Below are 27565 nucleotides of genomic sequence, written 5' to 3'. Positions count from 1 at the left end.
GCATAGTAGGACACCCCTGCCCACAAAAGTCAAAAGAGCCAAAGAGTGGAAAAAAAAACCAACAGATAACTATTTTATTGTAGTGTTTTTTGTTAGTTCTTGTGTTTTGTCTTTTTCAACCATGTTTTTGAGTTCAAAACTAAACTATTTATATGCTCTCAAGATAACATGTATACTTAGATATTTTAAAAATACCATTTTTGTCTTGCTTCATTTATTGACTTACAATAAATTGAACCATATCAGTACGCTACATTTTTTAAATATTTATTTATTTATTTATTTATTATGTATACAATATTCTGTCTGTGTATATGCCTGAAGGCCAGAAGAGGACACCAGACCTCATTACAGATGGTTGTGAGCCACCACGTGGTTGCTGCGAATTGAACTCAGGACTTTGGAAGAGCAGGCAATGTTCTTAACCTCTGAGCCATCTCTCCAGCCCCTACGCTACATATTATTAAAATAAAAACAAACTATTAAATTGTGACTCAAGGCTAAGACGAGTTTTGAGTCTCTTTTAAAACATCCCAATCCCAATTCTTTTTTCTTTCTCATACAGTCATTATCTTTATCATATGAAATCTATGTCATGTCATAGAAAAGGTATCTGATACAAAAACAAAAACCCTGGATTTTTAAAGTATATATGAATTATACAAATGAATCTCACCATGACATTTTCATCTGTGGATATAGTGTATTTTGATCATAGTCATACACACACCAATTATCTTGTCTTGAAAAACTCTAACTTTTAAAAAGTACTTTTTCAAAAAAAAAAGATTTTCATCATGCCTATTTAGTTTCATATTTATTCAGAGAATGTCACATAACTGTAAAACTCTACATTTTAAACTAGAATTACTTTTCATATTTTAATCAGTTATTGAAGGTTTAGATTTTAAGAAAGTTTATAGTTTGGGTCTGGATAGAAGGCACAGAGGTTAAGAGCACTGGCTGCTTTTCCAGAGGTCCTGGGTTCAATTCCCAGCACCCAGATGGTGGCTCACAACCATCTTGAACTCCAATCTCGGGGAAATTTGACACCCTTTTCTGATCTTTGCAGGTACCAGACATAGTGCACATAGTGACATATAGGTCAGCAAACATTCATACAAAATAAATAAGTAGATATTTTTAAATATATAATCTAAAATGTTCTTAAATTCACAGTTAAATTAGCCTCCTGAAGTCTTTAGAAAGGCTTAATTCAATAAACTGTGAATGTTTTGGATATTCTGAAGAAGCTAGACAGACCTTCACTCAAATTTTGTTTTGCATGTTGAGAATGATGATTCCATACACATACCCCAAAATACATTAAGAAACAATTTTCTGCTCATAAACAGATTTCTGGAGGGAATTCCAAGCTTGAAATGACTTGAAAATGACTTTGAGATCATCTGAGTTTTAAATGATGACTAAAGATGAGAGTTCCAATAAAGACTTTGAACTTCCTGTTGGCAGCAAGGAGAAACCAAGAGGATTTTCTCTCAAGTTTGATCAGATGTAGGGAACAAAAAGCAAAGGTTTAAAAATCTGTCAGCAATTACACATTAAAGTGTGGAGCCATAATCTTTATTACTTGATAACTCAACTTAAAAAGCACATAAAGATATTAAGTATATAATTTCACCAAAGTTTAAATATCTTAATTCAAGCTATATCTAATTGACAAATATGGAATATGAACATGAAAGCCCTGTCTCAATCCCCCCCTAAAACAAAAAACTACAAACATGAAACAAAATATAAACTATAAAAACTAAAAATGTTAATATGAAATGTTACTTGTTGAAGATGGAAAACAAAAAAAATTTTTATTAATCAAAAAAGCTTAAACCAAAGCTAAGCAACCAGAGATAGAGCAATACAATTTTCAGGTATTAGTCTTTCACATTTTAGTAACATAATTAGCAAAAGTAGAATTTTACCGTTGTTGCACTTAGAAGAAAATAACATAAACCTTTATTGTCATTGACATGAATTTTTAAAATTACTATCAGAATTCCATTTTGTATCCTGCAATAATGAAGCATAAATAAAACCCAGTGATTCCAAGACTTTTAATTGCTAAAGTATGAATTCTGCACAGTTATCATTAAAAGGTCTTCTGATCATTTGAAGATATCCTTATTACTATCAAAATAACTAAAATATTACCAAACTAAAACTCAAATTCCAGGGAGAAATGGACTTAATATTATACAAAACTAATGGAAAAATATTGATAGAAGGACTGTCTGAAAGGGTTTACAAAGTCAAAATTAAAATAAATAATGATTATCTTATGCCACAATAAAAATAAAACATTCAATACTTAAATAACTTCATGTTTTGATTCTATTCAAAAGAAAATGGAAAACTAAAGTCATCTTTTCCAGTTCCAAACGTATGAGTTGAAGAGTCTGAGGGAAAAGAAAACGTGAAGGTATCTTCTCCTTCTGATTTCCCAAATAAGTTTCCTGAAGAATAGAAATATTAAAATATCATTGTATTCATGTTATATAAAACTTAATCTACTAGACTACAGAGTACTGCACACAATAAAGAGATGAACATTAAATCACATATATTTATCATATATTTAAATGTATTCTTCATATACATAAGGCATCGTTTGTGGTACTATGGAAAGGTACATTCTAACTTAAGCCCTACTTACAAATAATCTGAACTCAAGTATGTAAAGAATTTGTATAAATAGCAGGAAGTAGGGTAAGCCATCTCAAACAAAGAGAATAGTACATAGGCCCAAAACCAGTCGTGCATAGGAAACAATAGGGTAACATAAATCCATTCAACTTAGCAGGATGCTGAAAATAATAATAAAGTTATATTAAACAAAAATTAATGAGGATGAGTTTGCAAAGACTACTGAATATCTCACTAATGTAGACTTAGATAACAGGAAACCATTAAAATATTTTTGAGCACAGATATAACATGACTTAAACTGCTTTATAAGGTTACTTTGAAAAACTTGTACAGAATCAGTAGAATGGAGCAATTATAAATAGTGATAACTAAAGGGGAAAATATATTATTTAGCTATTATTTTTGAGTAATTACAAAACCTTTGACAAATTTGTGAAGAGTTTTCCAGTTTTGAAAGAAAATTTATAAATCAACTTCATGTGTATATTTGCTTTATGTCAATTTTCATTCATTACTCATTCTTTAAAATAGAAAGCAAAATTATTTTTCAGTATCTTCAATATCAACTATTACTAAACAATTTAAAATCTACAGCAATACAGCGGCTTAATTGAAATAAGTGGCATAAAACAACCAATGTCAAATGAACTCAGGATGAACAGATTAGCAGATATTTGTGTTTCTCCACTTCACTTTTTATTTTATTCTTTACTAACTTCATTTCATAACCATAAGAATTAAACAGACAAGAATATACAAACTCAGAAAGAAACACAGCCTTGAATTTCTGTTTGCATAAATGAGTTATATTTTCTTTTTAATTTAAGAAGTTCCTATGAAGTCTTTGTAAAATTCCTAAGCATTCTATAAATAAGTTTATCACTGTGAAAGGCAGTATTTCAGGTGCTCTGAAAAATCCAAAGATAAATATAAAACAAGTCCTTGCCTTCAAAGTTCCAAAGGATACTTTATATGTATTGATAAATACTTAATGATATTATGTAGAATATAAACATTATTTTAAAAAGAAGAGGTTCAGAAAAGTAAACCTGAATTAGTTTAATCATGCTAATTATTTAATGCCTGCTAATCATCTTCCTGCATTTACCCTTTTTATATAGTGTTCTCTCTATATAGAAATCCACAGTAATCCTTAAAACAAACAACAAACAAAAACCCATCACATCATTTCAGTCATTTCCTCCAAACCCTCTGGTAGCTTCCTATCTCACTTAGATCATCCAAAAATTTCAATAATCGAAAGGTTGCATATGATTTGTTCTTTCTCACACTTTTATTTTTCTACACTATTCTTTCTCTCTAATTTAATCATACAATTTACTTGCTTTTCACTGAACATACCAAGCACATTACCATGTGAAGACCTTTTCACTCTTTACCTAGAATACTTTTTCCAGCATCTACTACCTCCACCTCCTTCACGTCTATGTTAAAATGATATTCATTCATGTGTTCCTGAATGCCCGTGTGGCACAGCAATCATTTTCTTAAACCAGGAATTACCTAGTCTTTATTTTGGTTTATGTAGCACAAATATAATTGTTCTTAATAATAAAAACCTGGAGTCAGATATAGGGGTAAAAACTGAGAGATCAGAAAAGTAAAGCAGACAGCCACTAGAGAGACCTTTTACATCTAGCAATTCCTCAGACCAAAAAGGGCATTCCCATCCACTGAATGCTGCCTCAAGCTGCAGAGAGCTCCTGCCTTATATTCCTCTCGCCATCTCACATTCTTCTCCAATACCCTGGTCCTGGGATTAAAGGTGTGGGCCAGTACTGTCTGCCTCTTAGAGGGGATCAATCTAGTATAGCCCAGGGTGACCTTGAATGCACAGAGATCCATCTGCCTGTCTCACCTCTGTCTCACAAGTCCTGGGAATTAAAGGTGTATGCCACCACTGCCTGGTCTCTAATGTCTAGCTCTGCACTCTGATCTCCAGGTAAGCTTTATTTGTTAAAACACAAACAAAATATCACTACAGGTTTATTTTCCTTCCTAGTAATATGATCAATAATAAGGGTTAACTCAAGTCAGAGGTGAGTCAGGCCCACATGGAAGGATGACTTAGGAGTTTTACTTCTCTTAATACCGTTTTCTTAGAAAATACAGGATCAGGGCAAATGTAGAATGTTGTGCTAGCCAACTGTACTGTGTAAAAACATACCTGAATTAGAGAAGTTATGAATTAGCATACAGGCCTTGAACCTCATGACTAGAATGGGATAAATGACTGACAGAAAAATAATAGTGTAACTTTTGTGGGTCAAGATCACCTGCATGCACCATGTGTCTTGTTCATGGCAGCATGACATGTTCCATGTGGATGAGGTAGCAAAAGAAATCTTATTACTTGGGTAGCTGATGGGCTTTCAATGAGACAAAACACACTATATGTGCTTGTTATCTCTTATTTTGCATCCTTCTACAAAGTAAATATATTAAAATTTTAATATGAATCTGACCACCACTTCAAGTCTACTGATGTAGGAGGGTCATCTGTCTATGTGTTACTTTCACTGGTTAATAAAGAAACTGCCTTGGCTTTTGATAGGACAGCAGCTTAGATAGGCGGAGTAGACAGAACAGGATGCTGGGAGAAAGAAGCAGAGTCAGGCAGATGCCATGGAGCCAGCTGCCAGGTCAGACATGCTGAATCTTTCCCAGTAAGCCAACACCTCGAGGTGCTACACAGATTATTAGAAATAGGTTGATCGAGATGTGAGAATTAGCCAATAAGAGGCTAGAACCAACGGGCCAGGCAGTGTTTAAATGAATACAGTTTTCGTGTAATTATTTTGGTGTAAACTAGCCAGGGAGCTGGGATCCCGGTGGGAATGCAGTCCACTGCTCCTTTTGCAACAGTCTACAAACTATTTAGTGCACTAGTATAGTATACATTGATTTATTTGTCTGTCTTCTGTCACTCTCAACAGAACATAAGCCCTATGAAGATTTTGATTCTTGCCTACTGTTCTTTGATCAAAGCCAAAAGCAGTATCTGATAATTTGATACACACAGTTGTATCTAGTTTGTATGTGTGTTAAATACACACACATATCAAAGAATAAATGAAGAAAGTATTTCAATAAAAAAATATGTACCAGAGAGATAGGAGAAGATAAATTCCCCCCCCAAAAAGGGAATAGCTAATGGTAAATTATTAAAAGGTGTTAAATATGATAACAAAAGTGAGATACCCATGTTTGATACCCAGTTTGATATACTGACTTCTCAGTAATACAGAAGGTAACAAGTTTGGCAAGTTGTGGAAGATGCTGAAGTGCTCAAAGAATGAAGAAGGAAGAGGGACAAAGGGCAGGAGGACAGGAAAGAACAGAACACTTACTGACTGCTTTCTGTGTGATGAGATTGCAGCACTATCTCCTTAGTTAACATTGTCTAGAAGTAAGTAGTTTTAAATAAATTAAGGAGCTAAAAGATCAACTGAAGATAAACCAAGTACCATGAAAGAGAATTAAAATGTTTTTATATATAGAGAACTTCAAATTACTTACCAATTTCTTGTTGTAATGAAGAAGGATTTAGGTTTACTGCAGAGTAATGTTCATTAAACTGGAAAATAATTTACATTAACTATTACTTGTGAAATCAAAAGTATAATTTATATAGCATTTATATTTAACATTAGAGTCTGTACTTTTAGTATATAAAATCAGAACAGACATGACAGTAACTTTCTACATAGCACAGTACAAGACTTAAAAAAACAGAACAAAACAAAAAAACTCTTGTCTTTGAGCCCGGGATGTAGCTCAGTGGTAGAATCCTTGTTTAGCATACATGAGTTTTTTGGTTCAATCTCTAGCACTGAATGGATAAATTTGTCATTTACTTATATTAAAACAAGGACTGGTCTGGAGGGTGTGACTCAGTGGTAGAACGTTTGTCTATAGAATTCCTGAGGCCTAGGGTTGGATTCCCAGCACCGTAACAAATAAATAAATAAATAAAGCCTAATAACTTGATTATAGCAATATATAAAAAATTTACCCCTAGAGAATCATCTCAATATTTCTTTTGAATATTTTATAGTTAATATTTTTTTAATTTAATTCATCTGTTAAATTTTATTGGTGTAATGTGTAAATCCCTAATTTATTCTTAAAACAAGTGGTCCCACCTTTATCACATTCTAAATTCTATTGTTTCAAGACTTTCTAGCCTATACCACTGATTATTTGATCAATCCTTATATCTTTATCATACCATTTTTATTACATTTAAGTTTATAAGTTTTATGCATTTAGTTATTATGTATGTATATGTGCATGCATACATGTGCCATGCTGTATATGCGAAGGTCAGAGAGTAACTTGTGGGAATTGGTTCTCTCCTTCCACAATGTGGGTCCCAAGCCAAAAAAATCATCAGGCTTGAACCCACTGTTGACTCATTTCACCCAATGTTAATGTGTAGAATAAGTTCCTTTCACCAATCTATTTTACAATATTTATGACTTTTAATTATATCCTCTTAATTTCTAACAGAGGTAAATGACTTTTTTGACAATCTAACTAGGAGTTGGTCAGTTGCGTTAATCATTTTCAAAGAATTAACTTGGAATTTCTAATTTTCTGGTTTTATTTTTTCAGCTTGTTGACTTCTAGTGTTTTTTATTTCTTTATTCTCTTTTGATTTGCTTTTCTTTGTTGTTCTTTTTAATATCTTTTCAAAAGAAAACCAAAGATCATTAATTTTAGACAGTTTTTTCAATTAATTATTTGTCTTATAACTAAATGAAATAACTACCATCTTTGCTCTGGCTGTGTCATTACTCTACAATTTTGAAATGCTGAATTTTTATAGTAAGTAATTTCAAAATCTTTTCTGGTTTCTCTCATGAATATTTTCTTGCCCCACAGCCTAACTGTTTAGAATTCTTCTAAATATCTTATTAAGTTCCAATTTAATTACACTGTGGTCAGAGGATACACAATACTCTGATTTCAATACTTCTATACTTCTATATTTATTAAGATTCATTGAATGAACCAAAACATAGTCTATCTTGTAATTATACCATTAGTGACTGAAAACTTATCATTTAATGAACCAAAACATAGTCTATCTTGTAATTATACCATTAGTGACTGAAAACTTAAGAGTTGTTGGATGTGGTGTTCATTAAGGTCAATGAGACCAGAGAGACTGGTTATATCATTCAGATCTTACAGGAAGTGTTTATTATGTTACCTAATTTTAACACCTGTTGAGAAAGGGAAGTATAAAACCTTCATAGTTGAGTAATCTATTTACCTCGTATGCAAATTTGATTAATTAAATATCCAATTAACTCATTAATTTTATAACTTGGAACTGAACTCAAGACATTGCAAATGCTAGGCAAACACTCCACTAAGCTCAATACATATCTCTCTGTGTTATATGTTTTAAAGCTGTTGCTAGACAGAAACCATAATTGTGAATGTTCTATCTTCCTTATGAGTTAAACTTTTCAGTTTTATAAATTATCTCTCATTTTTAGCAATGTCTTTATAATAAAGGGTACCCCAAATGATAATCATATAGCTACTGTGGCTTTCTTAAACTTAGAATTTTCATGAAATTTAATTCACATCTATTAATTTTCAACCTATCACCAGCACTATATTGAAATATATGTCTCTCTCCTTTCTTCTTTCCTTCTTTTCTTTTTTTCAAGAGAGGGTTTCTCATTCCATAGAGGGAACTCATTCTACAGATCAGGCAGGCCTCAAATTCAGAGATCTCCCTGCCTCTGCTACTCAGTGCTGGAATTAAAGCCATGAGTCACCACCACTGCCTTTATGCTTTCTTATTCAATCCCTTCTTTATTGTCTTCTTTTGGTTTAAATACTTGTTTAGAATTCCATTCTATTACCAATTTTACTTTTGGGCATTTTCATAACGCATCATGATGCTTGTGCTAAGAAACATATTAATTGGGTGGTCTTCTTGTCCAACTCACCACAACAAAACAAAAATTAAAATACACGGTTCCCCAGGATTTTTTTTGTTTTTGATTTGTTTTTATTTTTAGAGACAGGGTTTCTCTGTGTACCCCTGGATGTTCTGAAATTCACTCTGTAGACCAGTCTGGCCTCAAACTCAAAGAGATTCAGCTGCCTGTATTGAAGGTGTGTGCCACCACTGCCCAGCTAATTTTCCAGATTTTCAATTATATTAAAACTATATATATTTTAATGCAATTTATATCTAAATTGCATTAATAAAACAGATTTTCATATTTTCTTCCTATGTAAATACCTCATGTATTTATGCTTTCAATTTTTCAGTGGTTTTATAGTTTTTTTTAAGCAAAATATAAATGCTTCCTGCTAAAGTTATATATATTTAAGTTCATGTTACTTAAATAACAAGTAAAAAACAATTTAACTTTTATGGTCTTTTTTTGTCTAGATATTCTTTTTAGAAATTACTTGCTTATTAAGTAAAGGTATAAGTAGCAGAAGCTAAACACATTAAAATAATATAAAATGTATAATACCATATCTTCCATCAATAAATTTATAAGCTTTTCAATTTAATATACTGTAACAAAATTTAGGCCACATAAAATGATAGGTATGATTATTTAAATGAACAATAAAAAGAATAACAAAAATACTTACATTTGTACTATATAGCATTAGTAAGTAGCACTTTTGAAAATACTTTTTATATATAAACTCATTTAATAGTCATAAACTCTATGGCAGTCACTGTCACTATTTCTATTTTACAGATTAGGAAATTAAATTATTTTCAACTTCATACACTCTACATGTTCAAATATTGAGATGATTCCGTGTCTTATTTTAACTACTATATTTTATTGTATACTCTTACTTTTAAAGCATGAATTAATATTGTGTTTTACTGCTAAATTCAGAAGTAAACAATTTATAGTGATTTGCATCACTGAAAAACAGCAACACTATTGCAAATTCTTTAGGTCTTTTAAATCTAATTAATGATAGAGTTACCATATACATAACATAATTAAAAACACTAATGTAACACAATAGCATTATGAATTAAGTAAGAATGTGTAGTTTATTTTTACCCCGAAAATGTGTAACAAATTCATTTTCATCTGTCTTTAGCTACAATTTAGAGCATCCCTATCTTAAGGTTTTTGTTTTTCTTTTTTTTATTTACTTTGATTTGGGTGCTGGAAATCAAGCTCAAGACTTCAGGAATAGTAGGCAAGTCCTCTACCATTATGTGAGCCATATTCCAGATGGAGATTTTCTCTCTCAAGATTTATTTGTATTTCTGTGTATATGTTTGTGTGCCATGTATGTACAGATGCCCTGGGAGGCTGGAAGAGGCTGTTGGCTCCCCAGAACTGGAGTTACAGGTGGTTGTAAACTGCTTAACACAGGTGCTAGAAGCTGAACTCAGCTCCCCTGAAGGGCATCTAGTGATCTTAACTGCTGAACCATCTCTCTGGCCTCAATATTTTCTTTTAATAAATAAATCTGAATCAGTATTGTCTGGAGTTAAGAATGAAAAAATACTCAGAACTTTTTCCATGTTGGAAGTGGAACCCAGGCCTCAAGCACTCTATCATTGTTTTTAAAGTTGCCTCTGTACATATTCTGTCCCAAGAAAGCTTGGTACTAAAGAACTAAAACTGCCTAAAGCTCTGATGTAGATTTTTAGAAATAAATCACTTTACCTGATCTGATGAGATTTCTGAATCAGAAACAAAGGAATCAAATAAATTTAGTCCAGGTGATCTAGAAGTATAACTCGTAAGAAATGAGAATCCAGAAGAATCCTTTTGTTTTTGTTCATCAGATACTACATTTCTTGTTCTGTTACAGAAAAGATTTAAAAAATCACCAAAATGTTATAAATGTTCACTATAGGTAATGGCATACAGGTAAGAATTTGTAAAGAAATAGCTGGAAGTAGGCTTTAAAGTAACAAACTTACGGAGAAATGATGGTTTGAGTAGGGAATATAAAAATCTATCTGGGGATAATAACGGTGAATTCTTACTGAGAAATGCTGTCAGCATTATTCTAGGTACTTATGTAAGTGTAATTTACTTCTTGCAACAATCCATCAGAAGAAGTATTCACTTTCATTTTACAGCAAATAATTTTGAGGTTTAAACTGTTAAGTGATTTGCTTAAAAGAATAGTGAGTACCAAAGTTAAAATTTAGATGCAGCAATTCACAATCAAAATCTAAGCTCTTATCTCTGACACTGTCTTCAAGATCTTGAAAATTAGTCACAAGACATGTTTTAATGAGAAGTAAGACATTACAGAGTGTTATATAAGAGAAGATAAACTATAAATGATCTTGAATAAGTAATTAAACAAGACAGTATATAATATAGAGCCAGAATGGTCTGAGTTTAAAATTTCAATTTTAAGCCAGACGGTGATGGCGCACGCCTTTGATTCCAGCACTCGGGAGGCAGGAGTAGGCAGATCTTTTGAGTTCGAGGCCAACTTGGTCTGCAAAGTGAGTTCCAGGACAGTCAGGGCTACACAGAAAAACCCTGTCTCACAAAACAAAACAAAACAAAAGCAAAGCAAAGCAAAACAAAACACTCAACTTTAATACAGATTGGTTGTATCACCTATGGTTCTGTTTCCTCATCTACAAAATAAAATAATAGTGTACCAGTGATTCACAAAGTAAAATAAAAGGAACAATATCATAAAATAACCAACAGTTGCTTATACACACAGCACTGTTTTTGTTTTCTTTTATTTGTTGGTTGGTTGGTTTTGCAAGATAGGGTCTGACTATGTAGCTCTGGCACAGGTGTGTACCACCACCATCTAGCTTATAAAGTGTTGGTTTTTTTTTTTAAAGATGGAGTGTAGCTCTGGTCAGTGTGTACTTAGCAAGAGTGAGGGCTTAGGTTCATTTCCCAGCCACCCTAATCACAGATAAATATATATAGTTATATATAAGTCTGACAAAACTGTCACAGCAATCTCTATGATCATAAATGAATCATGTATCTTTACTGATCATAATGTTCTCACCCAGAGTTTTAGTGTACAATACAGATTCATTCACAATTTTAGGGATTTGATGCTAAGTTCTATTTTGAATACATTTACTTAATCCAAATGCATGGCATTCATACATAAAATTCTTAGTAGTAATTTAAAATACATGAGTAAAACACAGGTGAGAGATACCTGATAAAGCAAAATCTGATTTAGGTCTAAGAGGAACTTAGGGTTCTGTTTTAAGAAACAGAATGAACTAAACCCAAAGGTTAAATGCAGCTTTGCTTTCTTGGCTGAAAACCCTCAATCGGTGGTTTCCAATGTTGTATATTTATATTAGAGACACTTAATCTTAATCCCAGCACCTGGGAGGCAGAGACAGGTGGATCTCTGTGAGTTCGAGGCTAGCCTGGTCTACAAGAGCTAGTTCCAGGACAGGCTTCAAAGCTACAGTGAAACCCTGTCTCAAAAAAACAAAAAAAGGCAGAGGGGTTCTTGCTTCAGACACTATGTATATGGAAAACTGACGCTGAAACATTATTCAATAAGTGGTCCACAACTACTATACATATCAGTATATGTATTGAGCTTGATTTTTTAAAAAAAATTTTCACATTTTTATCTTTTGTAAAATCTGAAACCTATATATTGTCACACTGGATACTCAGAATCTTTATCACTTTGCCAACAAACCCCAAACAAACAAACTAAAAACAGGGAGGAGAGTCTATGAAACAAAACTGGCAGAACACTAAGAATTGTACAAATGTGGTAGTGGTCTCTTCCTTGTTTTTATGACTGAAATACTAAAATCTTTTCAAGTTCTAATTAATTAGATATTTTACTACCTCTACAAATTATTTATATAACTTAATGCATAAATAATTCAATTAGAATTATTAATAGAATTCCTACATTTCAAAGAAGGGACTTTTAGGGAACTGCATTTTCTCTACAGATTCAGGTGTCTTCATAGCTTCCAGAGTTTTTAGAAATAAAGGAGTTTCAGGAGTTTTTGGAAAATTCTCAGCCCTTTCTTCATCTTCAGCACTTTTATTTTCTATTGATTTTTCAAAGTGTTCTATGTACATGGCCTGAAGAGGGAAAGCAAGAGAACACTTTTCACAATGACTGTTAATACCTAATAAAAGAACACACATATAATGCATAAGACAGGATGCATTAGCCTGGTAACATTAGCCTGTTATCACTTCATAGATAAGGAAAATAAGCACTGGTGAAGTGACACATATTCTCAAAAAATAGAAAAACAGTTATTTTGTCAGTAAATTCTTCTTTTCTTCCCAGCCCCATCTCTCTTATCTCTACATGAAAAAGTAAATGATAACCAAAATGTACTAACATCAAAGGAAAATACTGAGGGATGGTTTTTCTTTTAAAATTTCCACATTATATTCTGCCAACTCCATGAAAAGGAGATTTTCTTTTAATCAATTTTGTTTATTGCTTTATGCTATAATCTGGATCTGTGTTGAAAGCTTAATCCCAAACCCAGCATTCCTGGGCCGCAGTAAAGAGTTTAGGAGGTGGATCTGAGAGTTCTTTAGATCATGGTGGGTGGCATGCTCAAAAAAGAACTGTGAGATGTCTTCTTTAAAAACATTCTTGGTCAAAGATGAGGGGTTTGACTCTATCATGCACTCTGCCATGATTTGTACATTACTACTGGCTCAAAGCAATGGGACCAACTCTCAGATCACAAACTCTCAGATTATGAACTGTAATAAAACTCTCTTATGAAGTTATCCCAAGTAACTGTGCTTTAAGGTAAATATTAACAGACAATTGCCTACTTTTCTATTTTTTGCCATTATAATTTTATACGACTTTATCTCTAAAGATTGAGAACCTGAACACTAACATTTTTAACCTTATTTTTGTGCACATACAGAGAGAGAGAGAGATTTATTATATATTACTATACCAAATCCTACTACAGAAAGAATTTGGGTTTGTGTAAAAAAAATAATGTGCTCATTATCTGTATTCCTTTACAATAGAATACTACTTTGTCATTTTTCATTTTAATCCTTGGTACCTTTGTCTGTCATTAATAAAGTTTTCCACATATTATAAAGTATATTTTACTATATTGTCAAAATACTTTCATGGCAATCACTGCTCTTGAATTGCTATAACAAATCATTCAATCACGTCAAACAAAATTATTCAGTCATGAATTGGTTTCCATATCAATATGTATCATCACTTATGAGTGAAAACCTTTTGGTATTTGTTCATATAAATTTTTATGAATTCTTTATTCAAACTGAAAAATAAAATTTCTAACTTTCTAGAACCTGACTTCCAAGCTAATAACATCTTACATAATTTCATTTGTAAAAAATCTAAAAAATAAATGGGCACAGAATAATTTTTTAAATTACGATGCTATGCTTAAAAATTAAAAACCTAACATTTGACTTACCTGTGGAGTATATTGTGATTCTCTTAGTTGTCTTACTGTCTCTTTATTTCCACACCCAGCATCTATTTGTTATACAAGAATAAACTACTTTATTTATGCAATTTCATTATGAAATTAAACAATTTACTTTTCTGCTTTAAAATGTCATGGCAAATTATACATATATCTTATGTCTCTCTTTTTGCTTTGCACATGCTTATGCAATTCCTCCATATCACTGCATGGAGACATAGTTTTCTCATTACTTGTATAAATATTCCATATATCGATGCATTCTACAACAAATGGCATTCTTTACATATAATCCATATTTCTATTTCTCCAAGTATATATCTAAGATGTAATTATGACACACAGAGTATGTATGTGTATCTCCCAATATCAGGTATCAAACTTTTCTAAAGTGACTGTACCAATTTTGGCTGAGAAAACTAGTTGCTGTAAAAATCACAAAATCTCAGAAAATTAGCTCTAACTTAGGTGGTTTCAATATACAGTGATCTTTTAATTATTATTCATATCACCAGCTTATGAAAGCACCTATTGATCAACACTGTCATGAATAATAATATTGGTAGACTTTTTAGATTTGTGAATCTGGCAAATGTGTAATAGTATCTCACTGTAGCTTTACACTTCCATGATTTGCTAAGCATCATTTCATGTTCATCTGCCAGAAGTTTCTTTCGAAGTGTCAATTCACATATTTATTTTTTTAATTATTTATTTTCATTTTCTGTGCATTGGTATTTTGCCTGCATGTTTGTCTGTGAGGGTGTCAGATCCTGGAGTTACAGACAGTTGTTAGCTGCCATTTGGTTGCTGGGAATTGAACCCAGGTCCTTTGGAAGAGCAGTCAGTACTCTTAACCAATGAGCTATCTCTCCAGTCACAAATAACATATTTCTATTTTCCAAGTTTTAATTTTCTTTTCTTTTCCTGTATGTCTATTTATATATTCACGTGTGTGTGTGTGTGTGTGTGTGTGTGTGTGTGTGTGTATACACTTGGAAGTCAGAAGACAGTGTTGATTCTCAATCACTGCCTTTAATCTTGTTTGAGACAGGGTTTCTTGTTTGTGGCTACATATGCTAGGCAAGCTGGCCTATAAATTCCAGGAACTGTCCTCTCACCACCTTCCATCTCACTATAGCAGCACTGATATTAAAGACACATCCTACTGTGTCCAGCTTTCTTCTGACTTCTAGTGATCCTAACCGAGGTCTTCACACTTGCATACCAAGTAGTTTACCTACTAAGCCACGCCCAAGCCTCTATTCTGACATATTCTGCTTTTATCTGCTTGTTTTGTAAAAGTCCTTTACACTCTGTGGAACTATTCCAGACAGATTTATGTATTATTAACATATCCTTTGGCTTTATGACTCATTTTCTTCCTTTTTTACTGTATCTCTTTTTTAGATATTTTATTTTACATGTGTCTTGCCTGTATGTTTATGTCTCCTGAATATGTACAGTGCACACAAAGGCCAGGAGAGGGCGTTGGATCCTCTAGAACTGGAGTTACAGGTAGTTATTAGTGGCAATGTAGATGTTGGGAAACAAACCCAGATCTCCTCTGCAAGAGCAACAAGTACTCTTAACCTCTGAACTATCTCCACAGTCTCCTTTTTTATTATATATTTGGATAAACAGAATTTTTTATTTAATATAACCAATGATTAGTTTTTATTAATTAGGCGTTTAGTTATTATTTGAGAAATCTTTTCTCTTGAGAACTGGAAAGATGGCTTAGCAGTTAAGAGTGAGTATTACTCTTACAGGAGACCTGAATTTGGTTCCCAGCATCCATAAAGGTCAGCTCACAACTGCCTATAACTCTAGTTTCAATAGATCCAACACCTTCTGGCCCCTGTGGGCACCTTCATTCATGTGCACATACCCACACACTCTGATATAAAAATACATAACTAAAAATAAATCAAAAGTAAATAAAATAAATCTTTAAAAATTGGAAATGCCTCTCTTGAAGTCATAATTGAAATCTATTTTCTGAAAGCTTTGTACCTTTTGCCTCTTGTACTTAAATCACAACTATTACTTTTGCTACATATTAATTTCCTCAAATTATGGTTTAGGATTGTTGAAAGTCTATTTTTTAAAAAATAATTATAGGTCTTAAGTATGAAGCTTCATTACACATGCTTAACACAGGTAGTACTATGCCAATTATATATATTTTCCAACATCTCTATGTCAAAGGTACATTGTTCTTAAGAGATTAATTATATTTTCCTATCTAGTGCAATAAACTTAGCTTATGCAGAGGATTATAAACAGCTGGAGCAGATCACAAGCACAGGAAAGGCATAATGCTTTTTTTTTATCTTAGAGGAATGTAAATAAAGTATTCAGCCATATAGGATACACATGTTGTTTCAGTTGAACGATGTGAGAAAAACAGGCTGATAGAAAATGACAATTCTGAAAAAGTATGTATCTAAAACTATTTTTTAGAGATTTATTTTTCTTTATGGGTATGTATCTATGTGAATGTATGTCATTTGTGTGCCAGCCTAAGAAAGCCAAAAGAGGTCAACAGATCTCCTGGAGCTAGAATTATAGGTGGTTGTAGGTCGTCATTGTGGGTACCAGGAACTGAACTTGAGTCCTCTGGAAGTGCTGATGTACTCTTAACCACTGAGCCATCTCTCCACCCCCAGTTTACAAAATTGTATATAGTATCAGAATGACTCATTGAAAACTTCAAAAAGAAAAAAAATGACTTCAATATAAGCATGATACAGGGGATAATGTTACTCATTAATAGGATATATATATATATGTAAATATATATGTACGTGTAATGATATTTTGTTTGTTTTAACAAATAATGTTAAGCCACTAGAGGTCAGGGAGTGGTGGCACAAACCTTTAATCCCAGGACTCAAGAGACAGAGGCAAAAAGGATCTTTGTTAGTTCAAAGACACCCTGAGCTACTGGAGATTGAATCTGTCTAAAAGAGAAACAGAATACATACAAAGGTGATCCCAGCACTGGGGAATCCCACAACTTTAATCCTAGCAGTAAGGAGGTGGAGACAAGAGTGATATGGCTGGGTGGAGAGAAGAATATAAAGCAGGAGGAGACAGGAGCTCAATGTAGTCTGAGGACTTTTGGTTTGAGCACTGGTAGAGGTAAAAGGTCTCTCTAGTGGCTGGCCACACTGCTTCTCTGATCCTTCAGCTTCACCCCCTAATATCTGACTCTAGGTGTTATTTATTAAGACCCATTAGAATTTGTGCTACACTGGCACCCAACTTTGGGGGTATAAATTCACACACACACACACAAAAATACTTGCTGTGGCTTTGCAGCCACTGGCATAGGCAGGAGCGATCATGTTCGGTGTAATCACCACACCAGCTAGGTAGGTTTTCCTTTTTTCACTCCTCATGGGCTTTCCCTGGATCCCCTTCCTGGGCTGCTGCCAAACTAGGTAGCTTCCTTGAAATCTGTCAGACTTTTATTGTTCTATGCAACAGCAGTCAGCCTCATATTGTCATCATTGGCAGATCTGGTGAGAAAACTGGGAATTCTAAAAGGGAGGAATTAGTTAAATGAGGGAGTTTTTTCCCATGTTAGAAAATGGGAAACACAATTATGATAGAGAAAGTTAAGTTTCTGTATGACTATGTAATGCATGTTTCAAAAATGGAACAATTAAATAAAGAGATAATCAACTGGGATTGACATACTATTAATTATCATTTTTATAATCTCTGTTGTCATTTATCTCTTAAGAAGTTGTTTGGTATGAGTGCCAAGATACAGGCCTTAGAAAAACATAACAAAACAGATTACAGAGATATTCAAATCCAGACAGAGGAATTTAAAGAGAATCAATTTTAGCATTGCATTATAAAGTTAGAGAGGAACAGCCTAAAGTTTTCAAACAACAAACCTTAATATATCCAGTAACTTTACAGAACTTGACAAATGACAGAGGCTCTGGAAGGGCTGATTGGACTCCTGTGGCAATGTTAGATTTAAGGAGATTCAAGGAAGCAACAGTCTCATGTTGCATGCATTCACCATTTGTGAAGCAGATGTTTAGTTTGTGGTGAACTTGTAATAGAATCATCCCTAAAGACTGGAGATACTTGGTTACAGCAGTCTTGGAGCCTGGTCCACAATGACAATGAAGGACCTGGTGGAAACAGGAGGCTAAGATCACTGAACAATGGAATAGAGCTAGAGGTATGAAAATCTCCCAAGATCAACTTCTTGGAGAAGAAGATTATGCTAATGTAGAAAGACAATCACAGTATGATGGTCACATCCTGGCTTTATGCCATGCAGCAGCTTTGAATGCTTGCAACAGAATTGAAGGACTAGGAAAGAACATTGAGTCACTTATGAAAGTCACATAGCGTCCAAAAGAAACCTTCACTGATTTCTTACCAAGATTGACATTAGCAGTAAACAGTGACACCAAATTTAGAAGCTAAACAAATAATAATTGAATCTCTAGCCTTTGAAAATGTTAATTATCAATGCAAAAGGATAATTAGGCCTTTAAAGACAAGATCAGCACACTTGGAGGAATGAATCCAATATACAATCAATATTGAATCTCATGACAATGATGATGCTTGGACGGGAGAGGTGATTTCCAGAGGTTTGAGAAAAAAAATCAAAATGTCAAGTGTTTCAATTGTGGCAAACAAGGTCACCTTAAAAGAGACTGTAAACAGGGTATTCCTAGAAACAATGTTTTCTCTAAGCATAATCCAAACAGAACACCCCTCTGTTCTGTATTATGCAGAGAGTGTGACAATGGTAGACATCGGAAAAATAAATGTAGATCAACAAGGGACATTTAAGGTAATCCTTTGTCGTTGGGAAAGTCCATGAGAGACCTCTGGCAGGCCCCTATGCCAAATTCAGTTCAGTTGTTTCCTATCATTGTGAAGTAAACTGCTTCCCAGAGCAATTAAAGAACCTAATGCCTATAGTAAGAAAATAAACTGTTCTGGATGATAGAACAGCTATAGAAGAGAGAACAAAAAATTTAGGAGACCATAAAATGTGTATTTTGGCAAATTTCTATTAAATGAACAAAGACCAAAATTAAAAATACGAATAAATTATGTCATTGACGGTCTGGTAGACACAGGTGCAGATGTAATAATAATTTCATCAAAATTTTGGCATCCAAATTGGTCTCTTCAGGAGGTAAATGTTTAGCTTTTAGGGATTAGAACTTTATCTCAGGTAAAGCAGAGCACGAAATTTGCCAAATGTATAGGGCCAGAAGGACAAAGAGAAAAATTAAAGCCATGTGTGGCTAACAAACCAATGAATTTGTGGGAACGTGATTTGTTACAGCAATAGAATATTCAGATTAACTATGCAGAAAAAAATTAACATGTTTCTGGGGGAAAATATAAAAAGGAATTATAAAGAACAGTCACTGACCATTCAGATTGTTCAAAAACAGGCCACAACAGCTACTGATCTTTCAAAGGCACCAACAGCCCTACCTTTAAAATGATTAATAGACAAACCTGTATAGGTTAAGCAATGGTCTTTAACAACAAAGAAACGGCAGGCCTTAGAACAGCTGGAACAGGAGTAGTTAAATGCTCAGCATATTGAAAAATCAACCAGCCTTTGGAATTCTGTATGAAAGGTTCTCCCACTGGGAATGTTAGTCTCACCTTGTGCCAATATTTTGTGCATCAACCATTGGAAATGATATATAAAGCAATTTCCTGAATCTATAGTGTATCATTACATGAACAGTATTTTGTTATCTGATTCAAATGTAGATACTTTAGAATATATATATATATGAATATATATAAGTATATATATATAGAAAATTTTGCCTTGTTGGGGATTACAACTTGCTCCTGAAAAAATACAAAGAGGATATTCTATTAATTATTTAGGCTATAAAATAGGTTTACAAAATACTAGACCTCAAAAATGCAAATTAGGAGAGATCAATTACGGACTCTCAATGACTTCCGAAGATTGTCAGAAAACATTTCCCATCTACAGTGCACTATTGAGAGAGGTTCTGGTGACCTGATTAATTTAAACAAAACATGAGACAGGGAATTAATTGTCAGAGAATTATCAGCTGAAACTGAGAGAAAATTGGCTTTGATTGAAGAGAAATTACAGAAGGCACATGTGGATCATGTGGATCTGAATCTTAACTGCATTCTGGTCTAGTACCTTCCAAACATTCCCCTACAGGAATTTTAAAGAGGAGGGAAGATATTATCTTAGAATGGATCTTTTTACCATATAAACTGAGTAAAAAATTAAAAACTTATGTGGAAAAGGTCTCTGAGTTAATTCTAAAACAAGAATTGAGACTTCATAAATTAGCAGGAATAGACCCAGCTGAAAATATTGTAATAATTTCTTTTAATAATGATGAAATTGACAAATTATGGGCAGAAAGTGAACCCTGGCAAAGAGCTTATAATAATTTTTGAGAGAGATTAGCAATAACTATCCCAAAACCATGAGAGTTCAACTTATAATGAGAACTAGCTAGATCCTTCCTCACATTTTATAGGACACACCAATAACTAGAGCTTCTACATTCTATACTAATGCAAATAAATCAGGAAAGGCACATTACAAATCAGAAAACTTAAGTAAAGTGGATTCTGTTTAAAAGTCAGAATTATATGCTATTCCCATGGTACTAAGGGATTTTAAAGAACCTCTCACTATAGTTACAGATTTGAAATATGCAGAAAGAGTTATTTTGCATACTGAAACTGCTGAATTTATACCAGATGATACAGAAGTAGTTTCATTATTTATTCAATTACAAGATATAATTAGAAATAGGCATCTTTCCATATATATATATTCCATAACACACATCTGATCCATACAGGTCTGCCAGATACTCTAGTATAGCAGGCATATACCAACAAATCAAAAAGCAAGCTCATGCAATAAAAATACTTCTACAAAACTAAGGTGCTCCCACAAAGCTAGTTTCATAATCTGCCCAGAAGCCAACAATGACTGACACAAACCCAGAGCCTATCACACATTGCTAACATGACAGATGAGAGCACAACCTTCAATCGCTGTTATTTCTGCCCTATGTAACTTATCCTCTTTTGTAAGAAACTGAGTTTTGCTCACAAACTCCCGGCGTCTGTGTTGTAGTACTCTGTTTTGACTCACCCTCTGCCCCCCAGGGAAGTTAGATGCAGTAGGGAATAACGGTTGCACTCTAGCACAAGGTAATGCAGAAATCAATCAATTATTTATTGGAAATGTGCTGGAGACCTTAGAATTTCATAAAAAAAAGTCATGTCAATAGCAAAGGTAAAAAAAAAAAGACTTTTCTATCATGTGACAAGATGATAAGGAAATTTTAAGAAAATGTCCTACTTGTTCTTTATACAACCAAACACCACTACCTGCAGGAAGTAAACCAAAGGGTACTCAAAAAAAATAAAATATGGCAGATGGATGTGTTCCATTTTGTAACATTTGAGAAACTAAAATATGTACACCACACAACTGATATCTATTCAGGTTTTCAACAGACAACTGCTTTGAGTTCGTAAAAAGCTGATTTGGTAATCACACATTTGCTAAAAGTTATGGCCACCATAGGTAAACCTGTTCAAATAAAAACAGACAAGGCTCCAGCATATGTCTCTAAGAAAATGAAACCGTTTTTTTGCTTATCATAATATAAAGCATATTACATGTATACCACACAATCATACAGGCCAGGTAGTTATATAAAGATCAAATCAAACTATAGAGGATATGTTAAACAAACAGAAAGGGATGATAAATACTGCCCAGAAATAGATTGCATAATGCTTTATTAACTTTAAATTTTCTAAATGCTAATGATAAAGGAACAACAGCTGTGGAGAGGCATTGTATAGTAGAAAAAAACTACAGAATTAAATCAGTCAATATAAAGATGTACTGACCTCAGAAAGGAAACCAAGACATGTGTTAGGTTGGGGAAGGGTTTTTGCTTTTGTTTCCACAGGAGAAGAAAAGTTATGGGTACCATCAAAATTGAGATTTGAACAAGAGACAACTCTTAATTAGAGGATGGGCCCACAGTTCATCAAGCAGCATGGCCATTTAAACCAACCTATAAAACTAACAAATGCTTTTCATTTGATCAGATATAACTTGCCAAAAGAGAAGGGTTTTTGTTTTTGTCTTTTCAGGAGAATGAAGACATCCAGCTAAGAAATCTGAAGACTACTGGACAAATGAGATAGCTGAAGAAAAAGGACAAATCTAGAAAAAAGTCTCAAAGAATAAATTGGTCGATTGGTGTATCACATTTCCAACAGGATAAAATTTCACAAATCTTCCCAAATGTTTGTTTCTACAGACATGTAATGCAAATGGTCTTTTTGTAATCCTAGTCCAATTAAAGATTAAAGCTGGCTTTGCAGTTGGAGTGTGGCTCTCTCCTTCTCTAAACCCAACCATGCTTATTAAAGTGAAATTCAAAATCTCTGTATCATGCCAGAAAAGCCATCTGATATGGGACAGAAGAAAAGCAAAATTTTAAGGACTATTTTATTGCTACCAATCTCATAATCCTTTAGTCTTATATAGATTCTTTAACAGTTTCTCTTAAGATATATAAACTTATATATATATATATATATATTCATTTAAACTTTTTGTCATGATATTACTAGTCATATAAAGTACTATTTCTAGAAAAAGGTTTCATCTACCTTCCTGTTTATGATTTTGGGTCTGAGTCTCTATCAGTTTTCTTCAGTGAACCATGAGCATGCCTAACAGTAATCTTTGAAGTCTCCAAAAGAAGGATGGGGTCCCACATTGATGATTCCTCCAGAACTATGATAACACCACTAAGCTGAAAACACCACCTAAAGATCAGTTTAGGACTAAAAACTGCTCAGAACAATTTCTAGTTGACAAGTTGAGATGGTCTGGCTTCACAGACTACTCTAGCTAGGGCTTGAGACAATCCGTGCACCTTCCCATTACACAGAAACTGGACAACAAATGAAAGAGCTACCTGTCCCAGGACTTGACAATTCAATTTTTTCTTTTCAGGATCCCATAAAGATGCTGTCGCCCCCAGACAGCAGGAAGCAAATTTAAGAGCATGACGCCCACATTCCCAAGACTACCAAGATAGGATAGATAATGGAGTATTTTCTCTGAATTTGTCAAATGCAAATGGACTAGACATTGTTGATGTGCATATTATATTGTATATATTATATATAGTTATTTACTTAATGTATATAGTCTTTCTTATATTCATTACAGCCTTCTTTTTTGTTTTAGAAAAAGAGGGAAGATGTAATAATTTTTTTTTAATGTTTTAACAAATAAAGCTTGCCTGAAGAACAGAGTGCAGAGCTAAACCATTAGGGGCCAGGGAATGGTGGCACAAATCTTTAATCCCAGGACTCAAGAGACAGAGGCAGAGTGATCTCTATTAGTTCAAGACCACACTGGGCTACACAAGATTGAATCTGTCTAAAAGAGAAACAAGTCACACGAGGGTGATTCCAGCACTCGGGATTCCACACATTTAATCCCAGCAGTAGGGAGGTGGAAACAGGAGTGATATTGCTGGGTGGAGAGAGGAATATAAAGCAGGAGGAGACAGGAGCTCAATGCAGTCTGAGGACAGAATTGGCCCTTATGGTCTGAGCATCGGTAGAGGTAAAAGGTCTCTCCAGCAACTGGCTGCTCTGCTTCTCTGATCCTTCAGTTTTCACCCCCTAATATCTGACTCTGGGTTTTATTTATTAAGACCAATTAGAATTTGTGCTACATGTACATGCACATGGTATACAATATACAAACATATAATCATGTGTATGCTTTAGTAACTACACATCTACCTGTATATACCCATATACAGACATTTGGAAAAGATTAAAACCTTCTATTGTATGCTATAGCTCCAACAGTTAAATTGATCTTGGAGAAATAAACTCATATATATATGTGTGTGTGTGCGTGTGTGTGTGTGTGTCCAGTAACATTTCTATTAAATTCATCCAAATAAAATAGTCAAAGCAGCAAAAGTTAATATAAACTAATACAGGGAGCATTATTTATATTAGCAAAAATACTTGGAAACAAGTAGATATGAGAATAGTTGAAATCTGCTGTATTTATTCATTGGAATACTATGCAGTCATTACAAATAAAATTAATGATATGAAACATAACCTCATGCTATTTTTTATTTGTGATGATTGTATATTGTTGAGTAGGAAAATGGTATATAAATTACATATATAATTCAAATTTGGGGGCTAGAGAAAAAATATATCCGTGCATTTAAAAAAAGACTATGAGACTATGTAGATGAGACATATACATCAGGATGTATTATCTCAGTTATGCCTGGTTAGTGATATTTTGTTTCCTTTATATTTTTCTGTTTTCCAAATTTTCTATAAGTCAATGTATTCATTTTATTTTCTGATAAAAATATATCCTTAAACCACATTTGTGTCCATTAACCAGAGATGAAAAATTCAGATAATTTATTTAATATAAAAACTGACAAAACTTGTATTCAGGAAAATCATAAACAGTAAATACCTGTATGTCCTTTTTCAATCCATTGACTGCAATTTGACTGATTCAACCTAAAATGCAACAAATATAATTTTTATTACTTCAGAGTCAACATTTACAAATTATCTCAGATATGATAACATTTCTTTTGTTTGGGGAGGCAGCACTAGGAACTGAAAGCAGTCAAATACAATAGCACTGAACCATACCCCAACCCTTTGGGCATTTTCTTATTTTAAAAATTACCTGAATTGCATAAAACCTGTAACATGTGAACATTTTGAACTACTATCCATATCAGAGTCATTAAATATCTGAAAGAAAAAATTAAGAATTAGATTTCCTATACAAAATAATAATCATGTATCATAGTTATACTGAAGTTTCTAATTACATTAGCATTTCAATTCTCATAATCATCACCATTATCAATATCTACAACTACACACATTAATTGAAATAACTGCATAGGAAACATAAAGGCATATAAGCTGAGAAACAAAAAGATTTAGGATTATTACATAATTTGATGTTTTTGACAAGTATGGTAACTATTTGTGGTATTTTTTACATTGAATATAATTTTTTAAAATTTTTTCTTACCCATATTCACTAATCAAGTTGACTACCTTATTTCTATGTCCTTTAAAAAACATATGAGATGATATAAATATTCTGGGATCAGTGGTGACAGTTGTGCAACCTGTATATGAAAAGTCATTGAACTTACACTTTATTAAATAGTACATTTTATGGATGTGGATTATGCATTTTACTTTTTATGCAAAAAGTGAATTAAATTTTTGATGGCTGACAGTCCTTGAAGTATCTTTTTTGTTTTGTTTTGTTTTTGTTTTTCAAGACAGGGTTTCTCTGTAGCTTTGGTGAATGTCCTGGAACTAGCACTTGTAGAACAGGCTAGCCTCGAAGTCACAGAGATCCACCTGCTTCTACATCCTGAGAGCTGGGATCAAAGGCGTGTGCCGCTACCACCTAGCAAGGGTAGTGATTTTAAGGAAATAAAAGCAGGAACTGGAAAGGTAGCTTAGTGGTTATGAATACTGGCTTGAAAAACAACAACAGTCAGGACCATCATCTGATGCAATCTGAAAGCTTTCTGGAGTTCACCTGAGAACCTGAGTCTAGGTCTATATGGTGAAAAGAGTAGGGAGAAGGATAACACTAGCTATTAGATATTGCATTTGTTCTGCCTGGGAGACTATATACTTGTGGTTTTCTTTTATTCATTTTTTTAGCCTGCTTATAACTTAAATTGGCTTACAGAAATATCCATCTGACCCAAGACTTAGTGCCTAAAAAGTCTTATGTAGCATTCTGCTTTTTTAAAAAATTATTTTCCATATTTAGAATGATCTTCTGTTTATCCAGAAGATAAACACACTTATCTTTTTTTTTGGCGCCATTGTTTTGTGGGGACGAGGGTTATTTGTTTAGACTCATTAACCAAATCTTTTAATGTCACTAATTTTTGCTTTTCTGTTTACTAATCTATTGTGTACATTTTGAAGTAGAAATGCTTGACATTTAAATTTTTTCACTTTCTGCTGTTTATTTATAAAATACCTTTTGCTCTGAGAACTAGTTTGTTTCATGTCTTATAGTACTTTGTTAAATCTTATAAATTCTATTTTCTTTTATACTCCCCCAAATAATCTGAAATGTAAATTTCTTTTCCCTTGGCAGCCTAGTTTTCCCAAGAAAGGGTTCTTTTTTTATTTTCCTCCCTAAGACAAGTTTTACTATGTAGCCCTGGTTGGCCTAGAACTTGCTATGTAGACCAGGTTGGCCTCAAACTCACAGAGATCTGTTTGCCTCTATTTCATGAATACTGCAATTAAAGATATGTATCACTATAGTGAAAATGTTCTTTTTGTTTAACTTCTATTTTTCATTATGACAAGGCAGCAAATTATTTAGAATTAGTTAAGTGGTGTTTGTGTGCGCGCGTGTGTGTGTGGTCATGTATGCCTATAATCCCAGTACTTATGAGGCAGAGGCAAGAGGAAGTTGGGTTTGAGGCCACTCAACATTGTATCTCAAGACCTTGCCTCTCTGTCTGTCTCTCTGCCTCTCTGCATATATACGTACTTTTTAGGGGCTAGGGAAATGGCTTTTGGTAATGCACTTGCTGTGCAAGCATGAGGATCTGAATTTGAATTTCCAGCACCCAAGTAACAGTTGAGCATGGGATTCTGGCACAGGCAGGTCCCAGGAGCTCAATGGGCCAGTCGCCTTATCTGAAATATCAAGGGTTAGGTTCAGTGAGAGACACTGTCTCAATGGAATAAAGAGACAGTGATATACACCTCTTTGTTGTGGTTCACAGGCCTTATTGGATGTAGGAATATTATTTGTTTTTCTCCCTTGGTAGCTTAAATAGCATCTTTGAATACCAAGAGAACTTGTTTTCAGCAGGGAGACTTCCCGGTCAGATCAAACTCAAATCTTCTAAGTCCTATATTGGAAATGTATGGTATCTTCAGCAATAGGATCTTGAACCTTTAAGCTTTGGTAGTAAACCAAAATCAAGAGCAACAATCCATATTGTTGTAGGAGTCACATTTTTTTTCTCTTTATAAGTAAATTGTCACCAGGCCTGGTTGTACATGCCTCTGATACCAGCACTTGAGGCAGAGGCAAGTCAGAGCTTTGTGAGTCCAAGGCCAGCCAGACCTACAAAGAGAATTTCAAGATAGCAAGGACTGTTACATGGAGAAACCCTGTCTTGAAAAAACAAGAAAAAAAATTTAATTGTTTCTGATACGTTGCTAGTGACAGAAATCTTTGTGAAACAATGTTGGGGGTACAGCCTTTGCAATCAGTACTGTAATGAAGGGTTTAACAGA

The 27565-nt window shown here is 33.5% G+C and overlaps 1 protein-coding gene across 1 annotated transcript in view; it reads right to left on the bottom strand.

The window, feature by feature from the left end:
• Window positions 1–1568: 1568 nt before the first annotated feature.
• The window catches only part of C11H14orf39 (chromosome 11 C14orf39 homolog), a 41062-nt gene continuing 15065 nt past the window's right edge, over window positions 1569–27565 (bottom strand). Inside the window, exons 12-18 of the mRNA XM_048415767.3 lie at window positions 24945–25012; window positions 24723–24769; window positions 14126–14187; window positions 12592–12770; window positions 10374–10512; window positions 6205–6262; window positions 1569–2471 (exon numbers count right to left, since the gene is read on the bottom strand). Coding sequence (XP_048271724.3) covers window positions 2350–2471; window positions 6205–6262; window positions 10374–10512; window positions 12592–12770; window positions 14126–14187; window positions 24723–24769; window positions 24945–25012 — 675 coding nt within the window. The 3' untranslated portion in view covers window positions 1569–2349. The remainder of the gene's footprint in view (window positions 2472–6204; window positions 6263–10373; window positions 10513–12591; window positions 12771–14125; window positions 14188–24722; window positions 24770–24944; window positions 25013–27565) is intronic.

This window comes from Myodes glareolus, chromosome 11, assembly GCF_982192425.1.
Source record: "Myodes glareolus chromosome 11, mMyoGla1.1, whole genome shotgun sequence".
Taxonomy (NCBI): domain Eukaryota; kingdom Metazoa; phylum Chordata; class Mammalia; order Rodentia; family Cricetidae; genus Myodes; species Myodes glareolus.
Note: the sequence above shows the minus strand (reverse complement) of the source record. Positions and strands in the feature narration are given on the sequence as shown.